We start from the raw sequence: 25657 nt of genomic DNA on the forward strand, positions 1-25657 counted from the left end.
GTTAAAGAAAAATTATAATTTTAGCTAAACTTTTAAACAAACTATCAATTTTATTCTTTCATGTAATTAATTCAACATAAAGAAAATTATAATTCCTTACTATCTATTGAAATTAACCAAGTAGTCATGGAGCAACATGTCTGCAATATATTATTTTGAATTTCTTCGGAGAGATTATGTTTTAATTAAAAAGACAGGAAAAGTAATTTCTACGAAAGATGTGTAACTTTTTGATGGAGAGGAGGAATAAGAAGGAAACACAAAAGGAAGTCAGTTGGGACAGGAATGAAGTGAAAGAAATACGATACCTGGAGTTGAAATAAACCTATGCAGAAAACAATGATGTAAATTCAGAATGATATTCTACTTAAAATAAGGGAACGCCAACAATGAAGTTATAATAAATATTTCTTTTTTTATTTTATTTTCAAGATTTTGTCTCCCCTAATATTTATAATTAGCATAGAATTAAATTATGTAGCAATTTAAAATTAGGACTAGATAAATGAAGTTCAAGCTTAACTAAGCAAGTGTTAGAAAACATGTCTATTGTTTGAAAATATATAAGGTTTTATTGATGGGTTTTCTAATTTAGTATGGGTAATAAATAATCTACGGTACAAAGTCCCATATCCGGATGTTCATTTACAGGAAACGTCTTTTTTCCAGATACTTTAACAATCAAAATAAATAAATCTCTTTTTCTCAAAGTCATATTTTTCACACCCTCTTGCTATTTTCAGGACAGCTAAATATTTAACACTTAAGGAGTAGTTGAAAAGATAAAAACAGTTGAAGAAGAACAAACTTCAGTGAAATGAATAAACTATGAATATTAATGACTATAAATTTTTTTAACTGAATATCTAAAAAAAAAAAGTTTCTTTATTCAAGAAAGAAAAAGTTCATGCCATCTATCGTCTGCTTGCATTTTTTTAAAAATATTTTAGTGATATTTATTTTTCATAGTAAATATTCCTTTGTTAATTTATAGTAATTTAACTAATAACAAAGCTTACTGCATAAATATTGATATTAAATATCTTTACTATTATTTATCTAATTTATTTGTGTTGAAATTTTATTAAATAACATTTGTTAATTTATTAAATAACATTTGTTAATTTATTAAATAACATTTGTTTTGATCTTTGTTTACCTTAAAGACCTATCACCTGGAAAAATCTATTTTTCGGACTTGCTGAAGTTCTGATCATTCCGTATACGAGACTTCCCACTGTATAACCTACAATTTCAAGTAATGATTTGTGATGAATACATTAGTTAATTTGTATGATGCTTGTTTTCATTTGAGAACACGTGGTAGTAACTGTTTTCTTATTAATTTGGCTAAATGATTTTGATATTTATTTATAGAACACAACAAACACTAAACCAATTAACATTATTGTCAAAATCTTTTAAATTCAATGATTTATATTTGGCTTATTTGGTTTCAGGTAAAAATATATTTAATTAATCACTAGTAAATTTCATTTATTTTTCATAGCTTCCTTATATTAAGCTGCAATTTAGTGGTCTGTTGTGATTAGAGAGAAATGAATCACTTAGTTATTTTGCTATAATAATGTTAATTGAATTTGGCAATAGTTAATTACTGTGAGTGTATTCATAATAATAGGGCAAGTATGACATAACCTATGTCTAGTGTGCAAAATAAAAAACGGACCACCCTGAATAGCTTTTGGTCTAGTGATCGGATCTTCAAGTTCTAGGACTAATTCTTAAAGTTTTGAAAGGGCGACTTCAAACATTCCAAATCATTAGTGACTGCGATATTTTAATTTATGAAATCAGACACAAAAATGTACTTCCTCAAAGAAAAAAAAACATAACTTTTTATCGACGGATTTCTGACCACGTAAATATAAGGATTAGCTGCAATCTGGGAAATTAGGTCCACATAGTTTCGTCAAAGCTTGGACTACTTAATGTTAATTTTACTTTTTGCGTATTTTGACTTATCTTGAAAACTTTTCAAGTGAATTGAAAATTTTTGCACACTATTATAAAATTCGTATATTGAAAAGTAGTTCCATACAAAACATAACTTTTAGTAAGTATTAATTATTTTTTATTAATTTATTTAATTATAGATAAAAAAAACTTAGAATTGTAAAGCATACAATTTCTTACATCATTAATTTCAAATGGCAAAAATAATAAATAATTAAATAAATTAATTTTAAATGGCAACATTTGAGCAGAATTCACAGTATAGTTCTTGAGAAACCAAATTCTAAACACACCATTTTTCAAAATTCAATTTCTGTTGAACTATTTGACCGATTTCGCTTAAATTTTGTATTTTGCCATTTAAAATTGCATTCTTTAAAATGATGCAAAACATTTTAAAATTTTCTCGACTATTATTAAATAAAATAATAAATACTTACTAAAAGTTAAATTTTGTATAAAATTATCTTTAAATAAATGAATTTTTGAATTTTAAAAAAAATTTGCTTAAAAAGTTTTTGAGATATGTCGAAATACCCAAAAATTAATATTAAGGGGCCCAGACTTAGGACCCCTCTCCTGACTCAACTATTGGTACCATATTTCCCAGATTGTGGCTATTCCTGATCTTTAAAAGGTCAGAAATCCAAATCCATCAACAACAAAAAAATTTTATTCAGAGAAAGAATGTTTTTGCGTCTGAGTTCATAACTTAAAATATTGCCTTCATTAATTAATTTGCATATTTGAGGTCACCCCCTCGAGCCATTGAGTTGTAGAACGTGAAGATCGGATCATTAGATTAAAAGTCATTCTGAGTGGTCCGTTTTTTAATTTGCACATTGTACAATAGACTAGTGTTCCACACTCAGTTTGGGAGAAAAGGATAACTCCTGTGGGCAGCGAGTAAATTTATTCTCCTTTGCCTATATTGTTTGCATTGTCATTATTTCTACAGCATTATAATGCTTTGCAATTTGAAAAGGAACAGATTCAAGATGGACACATACATTAAAAAAAAAATACTTTTTCTCCTTTATCAATTACTATTTGAAATTTTGGAAAAGAAGCAGTGTTTATTGCTGAAGGGTCTTGGTGAAAATTAAATATTTTTCCTTGGAAAATAAAATGAATCTTATTAATGATGCTGATAGAAATCCAACCAAAAGGAAACCACAATGAAGTATGAAATTCCACAAATATCCTCTTAATTATTATTATATATTTAAAGAAAGGAAAACATCCTTTTACAACTTAAAGAAATAGTTGTCAAAATAAAGGAATTTGTGCGTCTTTCTGCTAGCGGAATCAGCTTTATTGCTTAAATAATTTTTCCTTTAATATTATAACTTAAAAAGATGTGTATTAATCCCCGATTATAATGCATATAAATTAAGGAATATTTTTATTTGCATTTTAATATTCAAAAGCAAAACTAATCTAAAGTGTAAGTTGCATTTCTGATAGGTGGAAGTTTCTCATGAGTCCTATCAGAGTCGAGTGAATTAACTTCAGTATGTCTTGAGTCTTACGGTTAACTACTCCAGTATTCTCCAATAAGTCTGAAAATGCATTCAGGATTTATTCTTGTTTTGTTTCTGGTTAAGCAATAAATTTAAATAGAAAAAATATCTTAATGCAAAATTTTTTTAAGCAGTATTCTCAGTTGTTTGCTACTTTAATCCATTTGGAGGCATCTCGTTTGTGGGAAGCGGTTTTGAATTATTTTTGTTGTATTTATTAGAAAACCATAATAAAAATTTTTTAATCGAATAAAAAATAAAAAATCGAATAAAAATTTTTTATTGTAGAAGAATCAAGGGAAAAAAATCTTAACTGTCTTTAATCTTTTACTTAAGCTCATAAGATTTGAATTTCTAGCGTAACTACCACTACGATAATATAATTTCAAATCACTAGTAAAATGTAGTGTAACTACCACTACAATGATACAATTCTAATTCACTAGTATATAAAATATGTTAAATCGATTCTATCTTGGGATACCTTCTGATAGATGAAGGTTGACATCGTGGGCATTCTAATCCCCACATTGGTGACCTTCGGACGTGATCTGAAAACTCCTATCTTGACAGTAATGTGAACCTCGATATGATAACGCCTTGTTGGATGGATAGACCATAGTGAACAGTTGACTTGCTATTTGTGACAGTGACATTGTCCTTTTTGTACTATTGCTACTCAGTCTCGATCACATACAATAGACCTGTTCACACTTGACTGCTAATTGCAATACAAGAGCGAACACGCCACACTCACAACTGTGATCTCAATACAGCTCTCACAACCAGCACTTAAAGTTTGGTGATCTTAACACAGCTCTCTCGGCATCTCACAAAACAGAAATGAATCAACTAGTGATACCCATTCATCGAATTCTAAAACAGATAAAATTCTGCTGCTGGAGTTATGTAGTGTATTTACCACTACAATTCCAGCCCCCACAAATGCATCACCATACAATAAGTAGTTGTTTTTGAAGAAATAAAAGAAATTACAGATTATAAAAATTGGACTAGATGTTTAAATAACAAAAGTATTAAAAAAAACAGTAAATAAAATTATTAAATTCATGTTCACAACTTTTTCAGAATTAAAATTATAAACTCTTTTATAATACAGTTTGAAGTCCCATATCCGGTTGTCCTATTCACAGATGGGTCTGTTTCCAGGACACTTTTTAACAATAAAAATAAATAAACATATCTTCATCTTGCCCTTTTATAACCCCCCCCCTTTATTTTATGTATTTGCAGTTTTGGGAGAACTAAGTGTCATTTGACACATGTTAGAAGAACTACCAAGATCGCCAAGCGCATACTGCTCCTCTGAGATGGAGTAAGAGATGGATAGTTGTTTAAAAGAATGCAACTAAATCCTCCTCTTCTAGTGATGTCCAAACAAGTATAACAGCTGGCTTGAAAAAAAGGACATTTATTGAAACCTCTTAGATAACTAGGGATGGATTGACCAAATGAAAAATCTGAATAAGTTTGAAAAGATACATATCCTGGAGAAATAATCTTTCTTCTTCTGATCATGTAATATTTCTGGGGTGGAGAAAAAGGGGACAACATTCTTTCTTAACCATCGACATAAAAATGACTTCAAGATTCCCTTCTACTTAAATATGAACATGCCTAAGGAAAGTCCCTTTATTCTCAACCAAGAGTTAAATTACATTTCTTTGAAATTAATTCTCTTTTAATTTATATCTTTCCCTCAAACTTCCAGTACACTTGCAATACATTAATACAGTAATTGACCTTGGTGAAATACATCTTGCAAAAGATTCCAGAACTAATTTCTATTGCTAAGTATCTCATACTTAAAACGATTCAATGAAACACTTTTAACATTTTTACCGATCTAGCTTTCTGAATTAAGGAATTGTGAGTTTTAACTGCTTGTTTTTAAAGTTATTTGTGTTAAGTTTTCGACGGGTTATTTTTTATTAAGTTTTAATTGAGTTATTGTTATTTGTGTTTAATTTTTTTTTATTAAGTTATCTTTGTTGATGTGCTATTATTTTACCTAATGTCTTCACATCAGTCAAAAAAAAAAAATGTTTCTTTATCAACTAAAGAAAAAGAGGAATTGCTTAAAAATTTAGACATGGGCATTTCACTGCTTAAGCAATGTACTTTTTACTTTTGCTATGTTTTTTGTTTGCTTATTTTAAATTACTTGTCCCCCCCCCCTTCAGATGGTAGGGCATGCAATTATCTCTTTCTTAATGCATTATTTTAACATTGTAACAGAACTATACTACTTTAAAACTGAATTACCACCACGCCATCTTGTGGCGAAACTTTTGAGTTGAACTGCAGCAACCGATTGGAGAACATCTCCAAATTAATCTCTCCGTGTAGTGTTATGTGAGTTTCGTTTTGTTAATATGTTTTTTTAGTAATTTGTAACTGTTTTCTGTGCTCTGCTAGTAACTATATAAATAAATCATTTCAGAGCTAGCCCGGTATTTTGTTTTCTTATTGTTTCTTGGAAAATGGTTACAACATTTATTTTAGTAGTGTATATTCCGCTTCATTTCAATGAATTTTTAATTTCATACAATGCTAAATGGCTTTTGTATTTTTCTCCATCTAGCACAGTCAATTATGTTTTGAATTAAAAACAAAAAAATATAAAACAACAATATTCAACTTTATTATTGAAATTTTTTTCTCTCTCCATTTTAGCCGTTTTCGTATTACAATTAAAATGTTTATTTATATTATATTCCATTATTCATTATATTACATTACTTCTTTATATTCAGTGAAGCATAGCAATGCATTTTTTAATTATTTCCCTTCCACCAACTGTTCACTGTTATGCATGCAGCAAACATTTCTTTCTTGTAAATAGAGACAAAAAATGAACTCAGCATGCCACTTTTTTAGGTTTGATTGACGGCTGTTAATTGGAGAGAGAAAATAAGACTTTGTCACTTCCCCACTCCTTCCGACTTAAGATGTTCTCGTTAAACATCTTTTCTTCTCTTCACATGGGAAGAAAATGTTTTTTTCTCTCCCTACCTTTTCATCAACTCAACTTCAAGGATGACTGGAAAGATCTTGCTTCAATCCCTTTAGTTCAGTGGTGGAGAAAGTAACCTTTTTGTTTAATTATAATCAATTGTTTGTCATTTTTTAAAATTTGCTTTGTTTTTAATATTTTGAGTAATGAGTTCCCTACAACTATTTTTCTCTCTCATTAGATATCATTCTAATAGTTGAACGTTAACGACTGAAATTTTTTATTATTTTTTTATTTTCCGTTGCATAATACTTGTTTTGATTTTTGTTTATGTTGTGGTCTATTTTATAGAAAAAATCTATTATCTGGACTTGCTTAAGTCCCACAGACTTCAGATACGGGACTTCCACTGAAATCCATTTTAACAGGAATTGCAAATAAATATTTTTAAATAATTAATATATTTTTAAAAAGTACTTTTATTGTTCTATAATGAAAATTTTTAACTATTGTGATTGTACCAAATATAAATGGTATTGAAATAAAATTTTTTGCTGAAATAGAAGATGTCTACTTTATTTAAATATAATTATTTTGCAATCTTTACAATGGTGTTGTCTTACAAATGCAGCATTTGCAGTCAAATATATTAATATTTAGTTCTATTTAACATCAAAATGAGTGGTCATATCATTATAACAACCTGTAACAATCCTTTGGTTAATTTGAAAAATAATGATCCATAAGTGAGTAGTAAATAATAATATTAAATTAAGAAAAAGTATCTGATTTCATTTGATGGATGACTTACAATGTGGGCTCTTATAATCACATCTGACATTTATTGTTTTAATCGTGATAAGTGTCAAAATAAATCCCTCATTTGAAAGATAAGGATAAATATTTCAGCATAAAAGTTATAAACAGTATTAAATTAAGAAAAGTTTCATGTTTAAATCTATCAAATTATATTTCTAATTACACATACACATTGCCTCAGTATAGCGCTGAGGCATTTGGATGCCCAGAGCAAACTCTATGATTAGAGATAATGTTAGATGCATCTTAAAAGAGGAGTGTAATCACTGTAGGCCAAAACGCCTATTATGCAAAAAGAAACATTAGAAACGAAAAAAGAAAATTAATATTTTAAACATCTATTTATGTAAGGAAATTATTCCATGGTAAAAATATTATCATTTTTAAACAGCTAACTTAATTTCTTTCATAAATGCTAAAAGTTAAATAAGCAATAATATAAAATTTATCAGCCATAATGCCATAGCCTTTTTTCTCTATGCTACTGCAGTGCTCATAGGTTTTTAAACTCTCCGGTTTGAGGAATTGGCTGTTAATTTTCATCAAATTTTCAAAATCATAATTTATATATGATAACATTGATAGAATTCATTTTAAGATAATATATATTGCGGATTATATACAGCAAGTTATGATAAGAAATTTTTAATAATTACCCTTATTTCCAGGATATTGTAAGGTATGTCCACTAGCTCTACACCATCCAACAGGAAAAATATCTCTAGAGTCAAATTTACACCAGTAATCAAAAGCTCCTCGCCAACCATCAAAAGTTACAAAGATCATATCTTCTTTCACAGCACCAACTGTGGCAGGACAAATTAAGTGAGGATTTTTTCGATCCAATGCTTCTAATTTATAACCAATTTCAAATTTGTTGCGTTTTGGTGATGGTGGTTCCTAGTATATATACATTGGAGAACAAAAAAAAATTATTCAAATAACATTATAACAAGTTTAAGCAAATATTTCATAAAATTATACAGAACAGAACCCTTAATCAGTTATCCAGAAAACCGGTTTTCCAGCCATTTTAACTAAAACGATTGGGTCATAAGAAGCTGAGTGTATGGAAAGAGGTTAATGCCTTTTGATTCACAGATGGCACTATAGCCGAGAAAATTAAAATATCATACAAACTGTTTAAAATGGTGATTCCTTGAGACTCTTCCGATTGAAAAAAATTTCAAGAGCTTGAACTAGTGTTGGTGTCTCTTAATTTCAAAACAGAAATTTTGGAAACCAATTTTGACACTGGCGTACTATAAAAATTGGTTTGCAAAATTTCCAATCAATTCACCTTCTCAATGGACACTGGATAATTCTTTCCTCACTTGAACAGTATTTTTATATTTTTGACAGTAAAAAAGTAAAATATGCTGAAAATGCTGCTTTTTTACTTTGCATATTTGAAAGGGCACCAATCAAAAACAACAGCATGAAATCAATCAAACTAGTTTAGAAGTAAATCTTGGTACATCAAAATATACAGTCAGACCTCGATATAAGGTCACTTTTCCAAAGTCTCGGCTCACTGAAAAGGAATTATTTGTTACAAATTATCGGATATATGGTCAAGTTTTAATAATCGTTATTGCTTATAAGATCATTTTTATCTGAGGCGAGCGGTGCTCTTTTCAAACAAAAGCCTATTTAACTTCCTTAAAAGGCAATTACCCTTCTCGAGTTCTAGGAAAACGTTGCAGCCAACGAACACACCTGGACTTGGAGAGAGTTTCCCCTCCCCAGTTTCAATTGTTTTCGTCATGCTGGTTTTGTGAGTTCTCTGAATATCGTGGATAACGAAACCGAAGAAGACGATATTCCTCTATCTGTTCTGATGGAAGATGTGAAAAATCATGGCCATGCCATTGAAGGGGAGGCTGAATATGGTTTGATTGATGAGGAAATTGCAACCACTTCTGAAGCTACAATTTCTGAAATTGTTTCACAGTGGACAGTGAGGACAATGAGACTGTAACCCAAGCGAAAGCCTTCAATGCAATGAATGTCATACAAATTTTTTTTTAAACCATGAGGGAGCTGAGGAATATTTTGAGAAGTTACAAAATCTAGAAAACATTGTTCGAAAAATGAAACCATAAACGAGACAGACCTGCATAAATGATTATTTTAAATAAGGTAAGATGTAATGTATGTATGTACACTTTGAGGAAATTTGTAAATAGATTTATTTTAAGTAAAATTTTTTTTAAAAAAAATACCTAACTTTCATTAATTCTTTACTAATTCTGTTAAAATTTATTGACTTAAATACTTAATTTATGGCTGATCATTTTCGTTTGTATTACCATTTTTAAAAAAATCGTAATGTGTACTATTTACGAGCTTAGTTACGAACTGCTAATGAATCGGTTAAAAGATCACCCTGCTTAAAAGATCACTTTTGTGATGTCCCTTAGGGAGACCTTATATTGAGGTCTGACAGTATAAGGATTACTTAAGAGTGAAGTTGGCTTTGAAAAGTCTTCAGTTGATAAAAAACGAAATTACTTTCCTAACAACCCAATATATATATTAAGTTTAAAACTGAATTTTTATAACAGCAGGCTGAAATCACACATGGTTCGACAAAGTATGTTCGAAATTTGGATTTTTCAAATTCATGACAACTAAAAACTTATCATGATATGCAAAGGCTACAAGAATTTGAGTTAGACAGGGTATGTTCAAAATTTTGATTTTTCAAATTGATGATAACTAAAAATTTACCATGATTTGTAAAGGCTATTATCTTTTGACAAATTCCTACACTTCAAAATAAGGCTACTTCTTTAATCATAATTTATGAAAAAACAATATACACTAGTGGTCAAAATCAAGAAAATTTTTATATTTGATTGATTATCACCAGTTTTTAAATTAAGAATATACTTTTTATAAAAAAATAAAATTTGTCTTTTTCTTTTAGTTTACCAATTGATAGTTGCTTAATATTATGAAAAAAAAATGGTCTAGCAACTAAGTTATTTCATGTAATCTTATTTTTATTTATTATTGTTATCTTTCATTTTGTTGATTTTTGTATTAACTTCTTACAATTTGTGCTTTATTTTACCAGGACAAAAGCATACCTTTTTTAATATCAAAAAGCAGATTAAATGTTAAAATATAGAGTATAAAAAGAATTCTCATTCCCTAGTAGATAAGTATATTAAAAAATAGCCATAAAATTTCAAGAATTTAATTCAAGAGTGAAATAAAGGAAAAAAATATATAGTTAACAATTTTAAAATTCTTTTTAGTTATTAATACAGTCAACACTCATTATAATGACCCTTGTGGTCCAAACAAAAGCACACATTCTAACATGATGTTGCTATACTATGAATACATAATACTATTGCAAATTTTGCTCTTAACTATTAAATACTGCATTTATTTTGAACAAACCATGCTTTACTTTTAAAAGAGTTATAAGACTGACAGAATAATTAACAATAATGCAGTTTCTTTATGTCTATAAAGTACAACTGCTATATAATATATTAAAGGTCAAAAATACCTTTTAATTTTTTCAAAAATTATATCTCTTAATATAACAGAACATGCAATAATAAAATTATTTGCTTCTTTTACTTTAACGAACTATAAAACGGGGATACTTTATTAGAGGTGAGGTCACTTTGGGACACTGGTGTTTTCTGGAGTTACTGTAAAATACCGAACAAGTCCCTAGATTCTAGTAAGCCCCACCCAAAGTTATAAACTGATCTCAAGCAGCAAATCAGTACTGAATAAGCACCAATTCCTGTTCTTTTCCAAAATTCTTCAACAACAGCAGTGTCTTTTTTACCTGAAAAAAATTAGTTTAAAACAGATACTGCCTGCCTAGAAGTCAAAGGAGAAGGAATGTTTTAGCTGGGGGAAAGGGGAAAGCAAGAATGAATAGGAGAGAGGGTGAAACACTGGTATTGTTACTGTCCTTGAAGCGAAGAAGTATGGACTAATCGGAAAGGGTTAGGGTGAAACATGAGTATTGTCACTCTTCATTCGAATTATATTCATGAAGAAAAACAGGAATAGGATGGGGTGTGTCATGAGACTTGGATAAGATCACGGCCATTAGAGAATCAGTCTGCATTGATTATATCTAGAGCAAGATGCTTAAATTCAATTTGTACATGGTAGCAAAAGACTAGAAGTTATAAAATGGCACAGTGACAATGGTATAAATTTCAGCTGAGCATCAAAACATTTTAATATCAATAAAAGTACATTAGAGATCGGGTAAATAAAAAAGAAATTTAAATGATGGATAATCAAGGCAAAAAAAATGAGTCTGTGTTTAAAAACTGCTCTGCCAATATTTGCATTATTTGACAAATCATGGATTAAATTATCTTTGAGATGGACTAACTCTGGGTAGTTTTATAATTCTTTCTTTCAAGACATTTAGGTTATATTCTCATAAAAGTTCTTATTTTAGTACAGTAGAGAAGCAATTATCCGGGATGCTCGGAACCATCACTTATCCGGATGTCTGAATTTCCCGGTTTTCTGGATCGACCAAAAAGTGTCGTTAATCGATGTTTTATCTAACCCGAATTACAAGGAAAAAGTGTAATGCATAAAGTAAGAGAAAAAAGAAAGGTACTCCAAACTTTTAAAAGAAAAAAAATATGGTAGAAAAATAACATTTAAAAGAATAAAAAAAATTTGCAAGTTTAGACAAGAAAAACAAGTTTAAAAAATACAAAATTCTCATATTTATTTTTTAAAAGTAATTACAATTCCTAAATTAACTAATATAAACAAAACCAATGGTTAAATAACGCAATATATTTCATACCTAATTATACGGGGGAAACAATAAAATAAAAGGAAAACATTAATCTAAATAAAAACACTTGAAAATTATCAAACCCAAACGATAGTTAAAAAGGCACTAGCATAAATATTAAAACCCGGAACAAGGCAAGATCAACGGAATTTTAAAAAAAAACCTAATGATAAAATTTATGAATAAAAAGAATTAATTTATTGAGTGCGAAATTTATCGTGAAAAGAAAAAAATATCAAACGTAGTGGAATCAGAAAAACAAAACTGCAATCTGCTTCATAAAATAATCCTATGTTTAAATTAATAAACAATTCTTCTTTTATTTATTTTTTTGTTGATAAAAACACGATATTTAATTATAGCAGATGTGATTCCACATCAATAAAAACTTGCAAATGATACCGCACTTCCAAAGAATGAGAATTTATTCAGAAGAAAAAGATTTTATTTTTATTAATCGATGTCAAATAGATAAATATGCATTTTCCCCACCCCCCTCGAGCTTGATTGACGGCCTAAAGAAGAAAATAAAACATTCCTCCCTTCTCTGCCTTCAAGGTCACGGAGGAAATGACGTTTCTCTGGGTAAACGGGGGAAAAAATTCTCCCCTTCCTTGCATTTTCCTCTACTCAACTTCAAGGATGAGTTCAATTTCCGCTTTTTCTCATAATCGTTCTAGTTTAAAACGGCGGGAAAACCGATCAAAATTTCCCCCGGTTTTCTGGTTTCCCGGTTATCTGGATACCGGATAAATGGTTCTCTACTGTAGTATTTAAGTTATAGGGATACAGATATTTTAAAATTATATACCATACATCATTTATGTGTACTCGGCAGTACATTTGTGATGATACAAAACAATTTAAATAAAAAAAATTGAAAAATTTCAGAACTGATTACCTTTTTTTCCTGACAGATCTGGTCAGAAAATGAAATTTTCATAAGTTTTATTATAATTGAAAGCTTAAGTTAACAGGTTGTATACCATTTATAACATATGTTGCATACAACACTATATGATTTCATTATGAAAAGCATTACACTATTTTCAAAATAATTAAAACCTTACTTTAGCTCCTTAAAAATTATGTGCTTCATTGTTATTCTAATAGACAGGTACAATACAAGTAGACTATGAATACACTTTATTTACACATACTTTACTTTAAACGCAATAAATTGAAAATATAAAACATCTTCGTCAATTTAAAAAATCAAAAATTTATAAATTTACTAACACACTATATGCCACTAATCAAACTGTCATTTATTTATTATTGAATTAACAGCACAGAAATGTTTGTCAAAACTTATTTCTGTTCTGGTTCTTATTATAAATGTTATAAACTGCCCACATAAAGATGGTTTTCTTTGCATGCATTATCAAGATTTTTCTCAAGATTTTTTCAATTTCATCATAAAAAATTTCCAAATGGAAGAAAAAAATTTTTTTTTAAAATTTGTATTGAAATTAATAAATTGATTTTAAATTAAAATTGAGAAGAAATTATAAAAAATATTATTCAGCCACTTAATTTTTTACTGGTAAAATGTAAAATTAGGTGGCTCAATAATTTCAAACATAATAATGAAATGGAGAACAAAATTATTTAAAATTTTATTTACAGAATAGACTATGTTCTAAATATAAAACTAAATTTAAAATAAATATTCACTTTGTTTTACAGAATTACATGTAATCAATAAATGACATTTTTTTACCAATAATCCCCAGTGATGATCACTTTTACCACAGCTTTTTTTCTCCAGTAAAAGTGAAATTTAAAATTATTCTTCAAATACTTTCGGAAATTATCAAGAAAATCAAATATTCTGGGACCATTGAAAATCTATTTTGAATTCTAATTCTTTTTAAAGCTGCATGAACCAAATCAATGATGATTATATTTATAGAAGAAAATGATCAGTGTGTATATAAGCATAGTGTCAGGTAAATTCCATAAAGACAGCTTAGTATACACGTAATTTGATGAGAATTTGTCATTTAACATTCAGCTATATTTTTGGTAAACAAGGATAAATACTTCTAAAATATTTATTTGGACCACAATACGTATTTTTGCAGTATTGCTTGAGAAATTTTTGTTATATTGGACAATGTTATTATTGACATTTTCTAACTGTCAATATTATTTTTTAAATCAGATTCATGCTTAAAAAATACATAATAAAAAAAATACATGCTTAACCAAGCAAAAAATTACTTAAAATTAGAGATCATTTATACAAGATTTTCAACAATAAAATTTTTTTTTCAATAAATACTATCGGATGATTACCTCCATAAATATGCTACTTGGAGCTATGTCTGCACCATTTAAAGTCTTACACAGAAACATGGGCCATGATGAAGCATTCATTCTAAATCCAAGAGGGGGCTGCAACATACCACCATTCTTTTCACAATGACCAATGGGATGTATTTCTGAGCTATCAACCAATCGCCAAAAGTCATTTTTGTTATCACCGCCATCTAAACGCAGTCGAAGTAGGGGACCTAACATTGCCACAACAGTGGCAATGCATGTTGAAGTCACATTGCGAGGATCATAAGCTTCCAGTTTCATACCTAATCTGAACTCATTCTTTGGAGGAATAGGATACTGAAAAGAAATATTAAATAAGAGTAGCTGTATTAGTTAAGTACAGAGTAAACCCTGAAATGAACTGATTTCTATACATAAAAATTAGGGTCCCACAAATTGTGCAAAGATGCAAGAAACAACATAATTTTTATTTTCCTGAAAATGTCTTTAATTTCTAGATAATCTTGTTCATGATTTTTTTCTAGTCAACTTCTTTTAAATCCCAAGAATCCATTTAGCAACTTATCTCCGACTATCTTTGTAAATGTTTTGGACCAGATAGTTATCTTCTTGTTTTTTATTTTACTGGATACTGCTTTTATGCTGCATAAAAAGGATTGTTAAAAAATTTTCTAACCCTGAACTTAATTAGCTTCTGAAATTTAGACATAGCTTCAGAGAAATTTCCAGAACTTAAAATAAAAACTAGGCAAGCGCTCTCTATACTGCTTAATTCTATAGACTGTTCAAAACTAAAACCCAGTTTCTGTCAAATTTTTATGAAACATAGTCAAAGTTTGAAGGAATGTTAATAATGAGCTACTGTACTTACTTCCTTTAATAATCACTGTGATATTGAATATACAAGATAACTTATAGTTAAAACCTATAATAAGCAAATAATTATAATTAAAAGAAGAAAGGCAGGCAATTTTTTTTTAAAAACTGTGTTTTTTTCCCTGTATTAGTTGTTACGCATGAACACCCATAACCTGTCCACATAGTTTAAAAATTAACTGTAGTAGTTAGCCATACCATAGTTAACCGTATGTAGCGAGAGTTGGTAAAATTGGTTTGATTTTTGACCAAGATCAAGAATTTGTAGATTTGCATTATGCACCTATAGACACTATAAAATTGACTAAAGATGATATTAGGAAACATGTACTTAAAAATTCTGTAAATTTAAATTATTCGCAAAAACAGAAGCTAGTTAACGTACTGCAATCTTTTGCAGATGGTCTTGATTCCATCCTGGGAAAAGCAAATGTGAATGGACATTCAGTGTCTTTAACTCTGGATTTCATTCTGAAGAAAATTAAACCATATCAAATACCCATTGCTCTACAAGAGGAGGTGGATTGACAAATTCAAGAACTACTTCGACTAGGACTGATAGAACCGGGTGAAAGTGAATGGGCTCATCCCATCGTATCATATCCAAGAAACATGGTAGCGCCAGACTGTGCGTCGATTATAGATTCAGGGTGCGTAGCCAAATCTTTGAATCAAAAATAAGCACTTTTTAAAAACTTTTCAAGCACTTTAAAAAAATTTTCAAGCACTCAAAAAATTCATATTCAATCAATGATATTACTGAAAAAGAAAAACTTTTTATAAACAGTTTTAGCTTTAAAAAAACCCAAAAAGAAACTGGTGTAAATCGAAACAATCAGTACTTTCCCACATCACCGAGTGAATTCAATTTGACCCTGAACTCAGAACAAAAGTACCCTTACCCCCTACGTCAAAAAAAATTTTAGAAGTAAAATAAAATAAACAAGAACAAAATTAAAATAAATTAAAAAGAAAAACATTTCATAAGGATTCTCTATCCGAATTGGAGCACTCGGGTTTCGGTTTAAAGTGTGCGCGCATGCACAAGACATAACGTGGGTACGACATGAAGTCCGCATGAATGATTACGTAGCAAACTCCCCATTTTTCGTGAAATGCATGGGATCCACCAGATATCACTGAAGGGAGAAAAAAAAATTCGGAAAAAAAGCACTTTTTAAAAACGCCAGCTGAAAAAAGCACCTTTAAAAGCTTTTAAAAACGAAATCCCCAAAAAAGCACCTTTAAGTACTTTTTACAAACACTACGCACCCTGAGATTGCTAAATAGCTTTACAGTTACTGATGCCTATCCTATGCAAAATGCCAGAGATCTTTTGTTTGAAATTGGTAAGGCAAATTACATAAGCATACTAGACTTGACTAAGGGTTATTGGCAAATCCCAATGAAGAAGGAAGCTAAACATCTTACGACGTTTGTAACTCATTCTGGTCATTACCAATGGAACGTGCTATCCTTCGGTATGAAAAACGCACAAAGTACTTTTCAAAAATCGATGGATAAAGCTCTGTTGCCTCATCGAAAAAAATGGAGATCATATATTGACGATGTTGCAATATTTTTCGACTTTTGGGAGGATCAAGTGTTCAGAACCTTGAACGAAGTAGGGTTAAAAGTGAATCTTAAAAAGTGTGTTTAAAGATTCGAAATAAATACTTTGGAATTTCATAAAAGGAAAACGCTTTATATTACGATATTTACAATAATTTTGGAAGCCTAATTACAAAATTCGAATAACAGCATATCTAAATCAAAATACACAACTATGATAGAGTTGAGTTGTTGGCTGCTGATACTTCAACAAAATGTGACTTTGGAAAAAGTTCTGTGAAATTTTTAGGTCATATTATCGGATCCAGACAACATTCCCCCGATCCCGAAAAGGTTGAAGCAATACGAAAATTAAGCCGACCATCAACTAAGAGGAAGTAAAAAGTCTTCTGGGTTTGGCTAGCTACTATAGAGATTATATTCCGAACTTTTCAGATGTAATGCTACGTTTGACCAACCTTACAATGAAAAACACTCCAAACAACATTCCATGGGACGACTCAGTTGAACAGTCGCTTTCTAAGCTCAAAGAGCTATTAATTGAAATGCCCTCCTTGCACACTCCCAATATGAAGCGACCATTTCAACTCTTTACTGACGCCAGTGCAACTGCAGTAGGAGCCTGTTTATCAAAAACTGATGAACACGGGAAAGAAATGCCAGTTGCATTCTTTAGCGAAAAATTATCGGAAAGCGAAAAGAAATGGTCCACTATAGAACGAGAGGCTTTTTCAGTGTTGGAAGCATTAAAACGTTTCGACATTTGGATTTTTAATTCGCAAATCGAAGTTATTTCCGACCATGACCCACTCACATATTTAACACGTAGTGCCCCGCATAGTGAAGAGCTAACAAGGTGGGCACTAGCATTCCAAAGATATAATGTCAAAGTTACTTATAGGAGGGGTAGTGCACATGGCAACGCAGATGCCTTGTCAAGATTACATATCACATGAATGAAAATAAGTATAATGCATATAGTTTGTTTAATATTTAGTTAATAGTTTGTTTAAATGGTTATAATGTTATCCTTACTTAGGTAAATCTGTGTTGAAAATTTAAAATTTTGTTCAGTGTTTTAGGAGTCATATTTCACTGTGCTCTTACATTTTTATGTGTAATATAATTATGATTTTTTTTCAACATATATTTCTGTTTGCTTTTTTGTTTGTTTGTTTCTTTGTAGCATATCAGTTAGACGCATCGTTTTCTTCTGAAGCCAGATGCTTCTCCAAAGGACAGAGGAGTGAGAATCAGAGCAAAAGCATTAATCCAAATTGAAAGGGAGAATGATTAAACTTTTCTCCTGAGAGGGAAAACGTACAAGAACTGTATTATTTTACTTTGGTTTTGAGGTATGCCCAAAGTTGTGATGGCATAGAAATGTCGTTTCCAAGATGTTACTTTTGTTACTTATTTTGCTTAATTAAATTTATTGTTAAATGCTGTTCACCCGTCTAATTATTACATACATCAAAATCCTTATTAACAACTAAAACCTTTCTCCTTCCAATCTATTTAACCACTTAACAGGTGTTGAAAGAGGACGAAATAGCCATTCCTAATGTGGATTGTTTTAACAGAATGTTTCAACATCACAACTAAAAATAGAAAAAAGTTTTTCTGCTGCTCTGAAATTAGCATGTTTTAATGAAAAGAGTTTACTGGTGGGTGATTAATTACTCATTCTCCCAAAATACAAGTTTGCTTTTTAAAAAAATTATTGCAAAAGTAAGCATAAAAGAGAAAAATTGCTCTTAATTAATATCTTTTAACATTTGTTTCATCTTTTTAAGAAAATATTTAACGAATTGTACAGATATGCGTTTCTTATGAAGTATCTTTAATAAGCTAAATTAAAACATAACAAAATAAAATATTAATTCTTTTTCTCACTCTATTGAGAATACACTTTTAGGATCGTGTGAAGTCATTTCTTCTTAAAGTTTATGCTATGATTTGTTTTATTGTGCTTTATATTATAAAACACTTTAACTTCTGTTAAAACAACTCTGAATTTGCCCTTAATTAAGACTGCAAAATTGAATAAATGATTAAATAAAGATAACTCTGCAAAGAAAAAAACAAAAAAATATTTGGGTTTGTTTTCTTTTCCAGAGAGTCAAACCAGAAGTTTAAAAATATGAGCTGTGTTAGACTTTCATGCTCATATTCTTTGTATTCATTATGAACTGGAAGGGAATGACAAAAATAGAAAGTCAACTCCTTATAAATTTTTTTTAATAAAAAAAGTTTAAAAAAAAAATAAGATAAGGGGATAGAAATAAAGAAAAGGAGAAAAAAAGGAAAGTATAAATACAGAACACAGTGTTTAATAAAGCTGAAAGAAAAAAAAAAGCATACTCTGATGGCAACATTTTATATTTAATTAAAACATGTGATTTTCTGAGGTACTGATTATCATATTTCATTCTAAAATGAAAGCTTAAAATTGATAATATAGAAAATGATTTTAAAACTTGTGCCTTAAAAAAGGATATTTTTCCTCTTCATTTTTATTATTATTTTCTAACATACATGGTGAAAAAAATTAAATAATCAATACAACAAAATTACGCATAACACTAAAAGGCATATATCAGCAGAATTATTTTGCTAAAATAATTAAATTTGTATTTTTTTTTCCAGTTGCCTCACGTTATTAGATTAAGCTAAGTTTTTAGTAGTTCATTACATAAAAACAAAGATTAACTGTACTCTGCATCACTTGGCCTGATGCTGTTGCTAAATACCAAATTTTAGTCAAAATATTATATTAAAAAGAAAATTAAAAACAAATGTGGGGTACTTTAATTTTTTTTTATTCTTCACCGAAAGGGTAAAATGAAACTTTTAAGGGTCATGAAATTTGAAATTTTTCAAAAATACAAAATTGACACTTTTCTGTTAATTACTGCTTAAGAAAGGCAGGGATGAGAGCAGTCAGAAAGTAAAAAAGAGGAAATTCAAGAATGAATATATATATATATTTATCCAAAAATTTGACAAAAAAAGTACGATTTTTAAACTTGTACCCTCATGTGATTATAAATCCCGATGATCAATTTTAAAATTGTATGAATATATGAACCACATGCATGATTTTAAATTGAGAGAATATGAATCCTGATATGAGGCTTTTAAATCACATGAATATGAAACTCTATATCGAATTAAAAAAATGTGAAAATACAAATCATGATGCGGAGTTCTTAGATCACGTAAATACAAATCATGATGCATAATTTTTAAATCGCACGAATATGAATCCCAATGTCTAATTCTTAAAGCGTGTATAAATACGAAAATCGATGTCTGTTATTACAACCGCAAAAACGAATCACGACATTGGATTTTAAGCTCACGTGAATACGAATTGCTACATACAAATTGCGATATTGGATTTTTAAATCTCATAAATAAGAATCGCAACTTACGATATTTAAATCGCCTGAATAAGAATTGCAACGTTCAACTTTTAAATCAGGTAAATACGAAAATCGACGTTTGATAATAAAATCGCGATTTTAAAAATGCATAAATACAAAATGCGATATTGGATTTTTAAATCTCATAAATAAGAATCATAATGCACGATATTTAAATAGCGCAAATAAGAATCGCAATGCGCAACTTTTAAATCAGGTAAATACGAAAATCGATGATTGATATTAAAATCGCGTGAATAAGAATTGAGATATATGCAGAGTCTGGATTTGGGATTTATAAAAGGCTAGTTTGTATTATCTTTGTTGAGACATAATAAATAAAAATTTACAAGATTAATTGAATGAGCAAATAAATGTTTCACCGCAAATCCACCTCTTCCCCCCCATTTGCTTTCACGCTAGAAAACAGGAAACAGTGGACTCTGGATTACGAAAATACAAGCTATCTGGCGGACGGATATAAATACGCAAAATATTATTTTCTGTGTGTAAAAGTGGAGAAAATAGCTAAAATATGTAAAAATGCGGAAGGGTTAGCAGCTAGGATGTAGTTCGAATTTTCTGTTAATCTTTGAAAATCGGAAATAAATATTAATACTTTATTTCAACGACTGAATTTTCAAAAGAAAAAAAAAAAAAAAAAAAGCGGGATATTCATAAAAAAAAACTTTTAGAGAATCAGAGTTTTTGATTAAAAGGCTGAAATTTGAGAGACAAAAGTAAAAAAATCTCATCCCTGCATAAAAGTCAATCAGTTTTATCCCAAGGAAATGATTTTTACAGAAACTTCAGAGGGAGGAATGAGGACTTCCAATATTTGATGAATGGGAATGAAATTGGAACAGAAATGACACTGAAAATGATATTCCTCATAAAATATTTTAACTTGTGCAAAAAAAAAAATTTTCCGCAGAAATAATGGAAAAATCTGAAAAAAAGCAGAAAACCGCGAATCCGCGAAAGAATCACATCCCTGAAGAAAGGCTAAATAGTATGTAAATATCCTTGTATCACATCCATTATCATAGAGTGTATGTCAGATTTCATAAAATAATATAGCATAATTTTTTTATGTACCTGCTTGAAACAATCTGAAGGTGCAGCAGTAGCATTACATTCTCTTAAATATTCATCCCAATCAAATACACCTATAAAATAATAAACATATATGATTATGATATTATAAACATTAATGCACCCAATTTGTGCTATTATTTTCAGTCTTCTAATTTTTTCATTGATTTATATTAATCTAATCCAATAATTCCACAAGGAAGACCTATAAATTATTTTTTTAGTATTAAATTCTATCCTGCTCGTTTCTTTTTTTTTTTTCCTTTTTGCACAAGGAGTTCTCATAGAAGGCTCTAGAAAATGATTAATTTTTCTAAAAGCTTACTGTGTGAGAAACCTATCTGTCAGGGCGAAATTTTGTTGATCAAATGCTAGTTACAGAAAAATGCAATGTCATAAATTTCTAATAAACTCTTTTGGTCTGAGACTAGAGATTTCCATGTAAATCTACAAGGTTTTGCGATCATTTCATCGGTCACTTAGACTTGGTTTATTTTCTAAATTACAACGTTTTTTTAATATGTTATTATTACATGAAAATTTCAAATTTGAGTATTTCTTGTTGATGTGCTCGCTTCACGATGTTTTCATCTTCAATGAATATTACTTTCCGTTACCGTATTTTTCGGCGGAAGAGCCGCGGCGCTATCGAAAAAAAAGTTGTTTTTTTCCTACATGCGGCGCTTCCGACGAAATATTTTTTAGTAGCAAAAAAATTTGTCAAGGAAAGTTATTTTAGATGGAATAATTTTCTGAGAGAAAGACTATTTAAAAAAATTAATAACGAAGTCGACGAAATATTCGCCCATATCGCGATCTGCTGCAGAACATCGCCAATTCTTAGTAAACTTTCGGCAGCAGCCTGTAAGAAAATAAATAAACGAAATAATAATTTTAAAAAAACATCGCATAAGGAGAAAATTTAAAAGGTATGCATCTTGTATCCACCCCAGCTTAAGGAAAAATCGCAAGCTAGAAATCTATTTAGCGTCTTGGCAATTGTAATTTGAGCGAACAGAAAAGGAAGAATAGGATCCTAAATCCGACACTCACGGTACTGACGAAATGCCGAACTTCGGAAATCTCTTTCGGAAATTCCAATATGGCCCCCAAATTTTACTATAATTCAATTCCACTGTTAATTTCAGAAAAACCAATAAATTTAGTCAAGTTTCGATCGTAGATTATGATGAGGTGGGGTGAATTTAAAACTGGCCCATCTTAAGAAAAATTTTACTAATCAAAATAATAATCTATATAAAATAATCAAGAAGAAATAATCAGAATCCTATGAAGAAGAAATAATCGTTTCTTCTTTGGAGCGAGATCATAGTTCTCGTTTTTTCTTTTAGATAACATTTTGTTTTAACAGAAGACGCTTACCTCGCAAGAAGAAAAAAAAAACTAACAGGGAACTACAAAAAAAATTTTTTTTTTAACAATTAATGCTAAGAAACTAACAATGAATAACAACAAAAAACAAGCTAAAAACTAATAACGATAAAAAAAAAACAAGTAAGCAACAATTAACAAGAAAAAATAAAAAGCGGCAAAATAAAAAAAAAATTAACGAATCGAATAAAAAACCGCAAAAGGGATAGAATTCATTTTGTTGTCCACGTGGTAGTTTCAATGTCAACTGGGTGTGGCCAATTTATGGTCAAACAGAAGAGGGAAATTTGGGGGTAAAGCACAAGCACAGCTGTCAAGATTGATTGATCAGTTTTTTCCAACTTCCATTTCTTTATTTTGTTCATTGGAAATGCAAGTGTTTTTACTTCTCACTTTATTTTAAACTGCTTAAGAAACAGATGTTTCTTTTGACACAGATTTATTTTTTTTTCAAGCATCTTTTTTATTTTTAAAAGATAAAATAAAGTAAGTTACTTCAACAGAATAAAATTCCAAATAAAAAGAATATAGCTGATTTTTTTTGTCTTATCAATATAAATTTCTTAAAAAAAAAAGATTAGATCAGATTAAGTGCCAAATTTTGGAATGCTGGATTAGGGGTCCCATACCCTTTTCTTTTCCCCAACCCCTTTTAAATATTGAGTCACATTGGGTTATTTCCATTGAAGGAGAGGGCATTCTACTCACTAAAATTCCACCCTCAAAGATTGTGAAAGTGAAACTTATCTCCCGTTCGCTCATTTCTTCAGAATTTTTTTGGGGCCTGCTTAGTTATTTCTTATTCTTGTTATTATTAGTTATTTCGTTATTATTAGCTGTTTCGTTATTATGTATTAGTTTTTCCTCAAATTGTTAACGGTAATAAATTTTAAAATCTTTTTATTTTAAAATCTTTCTTTTAATAAATTTTTATTTTATTTTTCTTATTGCATTGTTTTACGGATTCCTGTAATCAGTTCAGCCTTAATTCAGCTACTGAACATATAAATATTTTTTTGCTGTTCTTCTGTTTTTTGGCGCGGTGCCAACTAGTAAGAACAACTTTTTTTTAATAGTTTTTTTTTTTTTTTTTGCTGAAAGAGAAAACTTTTTCTGTTGCTTTTTTTTTTTGCTGAAAAAGAAATTTTTATTATAATTTAGAAATTAAAACTTTATTTTATGAAATGCATAAAAAAATTTAATTTTTTATTATACAGATATTCTAAATGGTAATTTAAAGGTCTCTTCTGAAAGGATGCTGATATGCGCGGTTCAGCGCCATTGCGGCGCTTGCGCCGGAGCGGCGCTTACTATAACTTTTTTTTTAAAAAATTCATTTTTATCGAGGTGCGGCGCTTGTGACGAAGCGGCGCTTTCGCCGAAAAATACGGTAGTTGTATAGCAGTTATTCATTGCTTTTTGGATATTTCCACATGGCTTTTTAAATTTTGGTATTTTGACATGCTCAGTTTGGGAGGATTAAGTTTACAGTTGCAAATCCTCAGTGATTTCATTAATTTTTTTGCCCATTTCCATATGCTTTCTCAATTTCTAATATTTTTAATAAGATATCATTATGACACCCAAATTTGAGTGTTTATTTATCGTCTTTGATTTGCGACATAATTCCCATCGTTTGTCAAATTTTCTTTGGGACTTTGTTACAGTTCGTACAGTTGTTATCCTTTCCTCCTCATTTTTAAAATTTTAACATTTTAAATAAGATAATATGGCTACTGCAGAATTTTGAATCAGAGATGACAGGCAAATTTGACTAATTAATTTTTGAAATGCTTGATTGCAACATGTTATTTGTCAACCATGCCAGGATTTTTGAATGGAAATATTGAAAAGACCTTGAATATTGTGGGTCCCTATAGAACCACATCCTTTAATATGAAATACAATGTCCTTGTTTTTTAGGACAAAGCTCATTTTTTAAAGTCAAGAATTATGAAATTTGAACAGTCTGTGAGATAATTGATTCAAAAGAAGGACTGCACGATGAAAAAGAAAGAAAACAAAGTAATTTAGATGAGGTGAAAAATTAGTTTAACTTCAATATGAAGAATCTTTGAAAATTCCTTCATTGCAATAAATATGGTAAATAGTGTCCTTATTATAAAAAATAATGTCCTTTTCTTCATTTTGTAATATAATAGTTAATTTAACAAATAAATATTTGTCAAATATGCCAAATTCAGTGTATAAATTTAATATAACGAAAAACAAACATTTTGTAGCATGAAAATAGTTTAAAATAGAGTTACTTGAATTTTTTTATATGAGAAAAACGATTTAACATAAAGCATTCAATAAACATTTCATAATGCAATTTGTCATGCAATAATGATTTTGTTGTATTTTCTGCATCACAAAATGAAAATGTAATGTAATATCACTTTAAAAATACTAGTATGAACCCTGGTTTTGCTACTAGTATTTTTTGACACTCATAAATTTTGCTATTAATTTTAAAAAGCGATATCATGCACTGATTACCTAAATTCTTTTTCTTATACAAATCAGGAGTATAAAAGTTGAAAATCTAAGTTTTATGTAAGATCAGAAAGATTTTTTTATTTAGAACAATAAGAGAACTGAAGAATAATAGTTTTGAAAAATATTTAAGAAAATGTCCATGTTTTTTAAAGATTTACCGTTAAACTTCTCAGATGGAAAAAGCAATTCAAAAATATTTTTTATGAAAGAACTATTTTCATAAAAGAAAAAAAATATTGTTCATAAAAGAAGACTGATATGAAATAGCCTAATAACTCCTTAGCATTATTTTTGTTAAGATTAAAAATTACACAACTTATAGAACAAGAGATCGCTTTAAGGCATTTTGTTGTTCATTGAAATAGTGCATATGGTAATAAATTAAATTAAATGCAACAGTAGA

At 29.3% G+C, this 25657-nt stretch overlaps 1 protein-coding gene across 3 annotated transcripts in view; it reads right to left on the reverse strand.

Annotated features, from left to right (window-relative positions):
• The window catches only part of Scm (Polycomb protein Scm), a 66711-nt gene that overhangs the window by 26215 nt on the left and 14839 nt on the right, over nucleotides 1–25657 (reverse strand). For all 3 annotated transcript variants that reach the window (XM_016070190.4, XM_087155633.1, XM_071188096.2), the window contains exons 5-7: nucleotides 21364–21434; nucleotides 14402–14725; nucleotides 7953–8196 (exon numbers count right to left, since the gene is read on the reverse strand). In XM_016070190.4, the coding sequence (XP_015925676.1) occupies nucleotides 7953–8196; nucleotides 14402–14725; nucleotides 21364–21434 (639 nt within the window). The remainder of the gene's footprint in view (nucleotides 1–7952; nucleotides 8197–14401; nucleotides 14726–21363; nucleotides 21435–25657) is intronic.

Source organism: Parasteatoda tepidariorum, chromosome 12 (genome assembly GCF_982258835.1).
Source record: "Parasteatoda tepidariorum strain Cologne lab strain chromosome 12, Ptep-v5.0, whole genome shotgun sequence".
NCBI classification, from domain to species: Eukaryota; Metazoa; Arthropoda; class Arachnida; order Araneae; family Theridiidae; genus Parasteatoda; species Parasteatoda tepidariorum.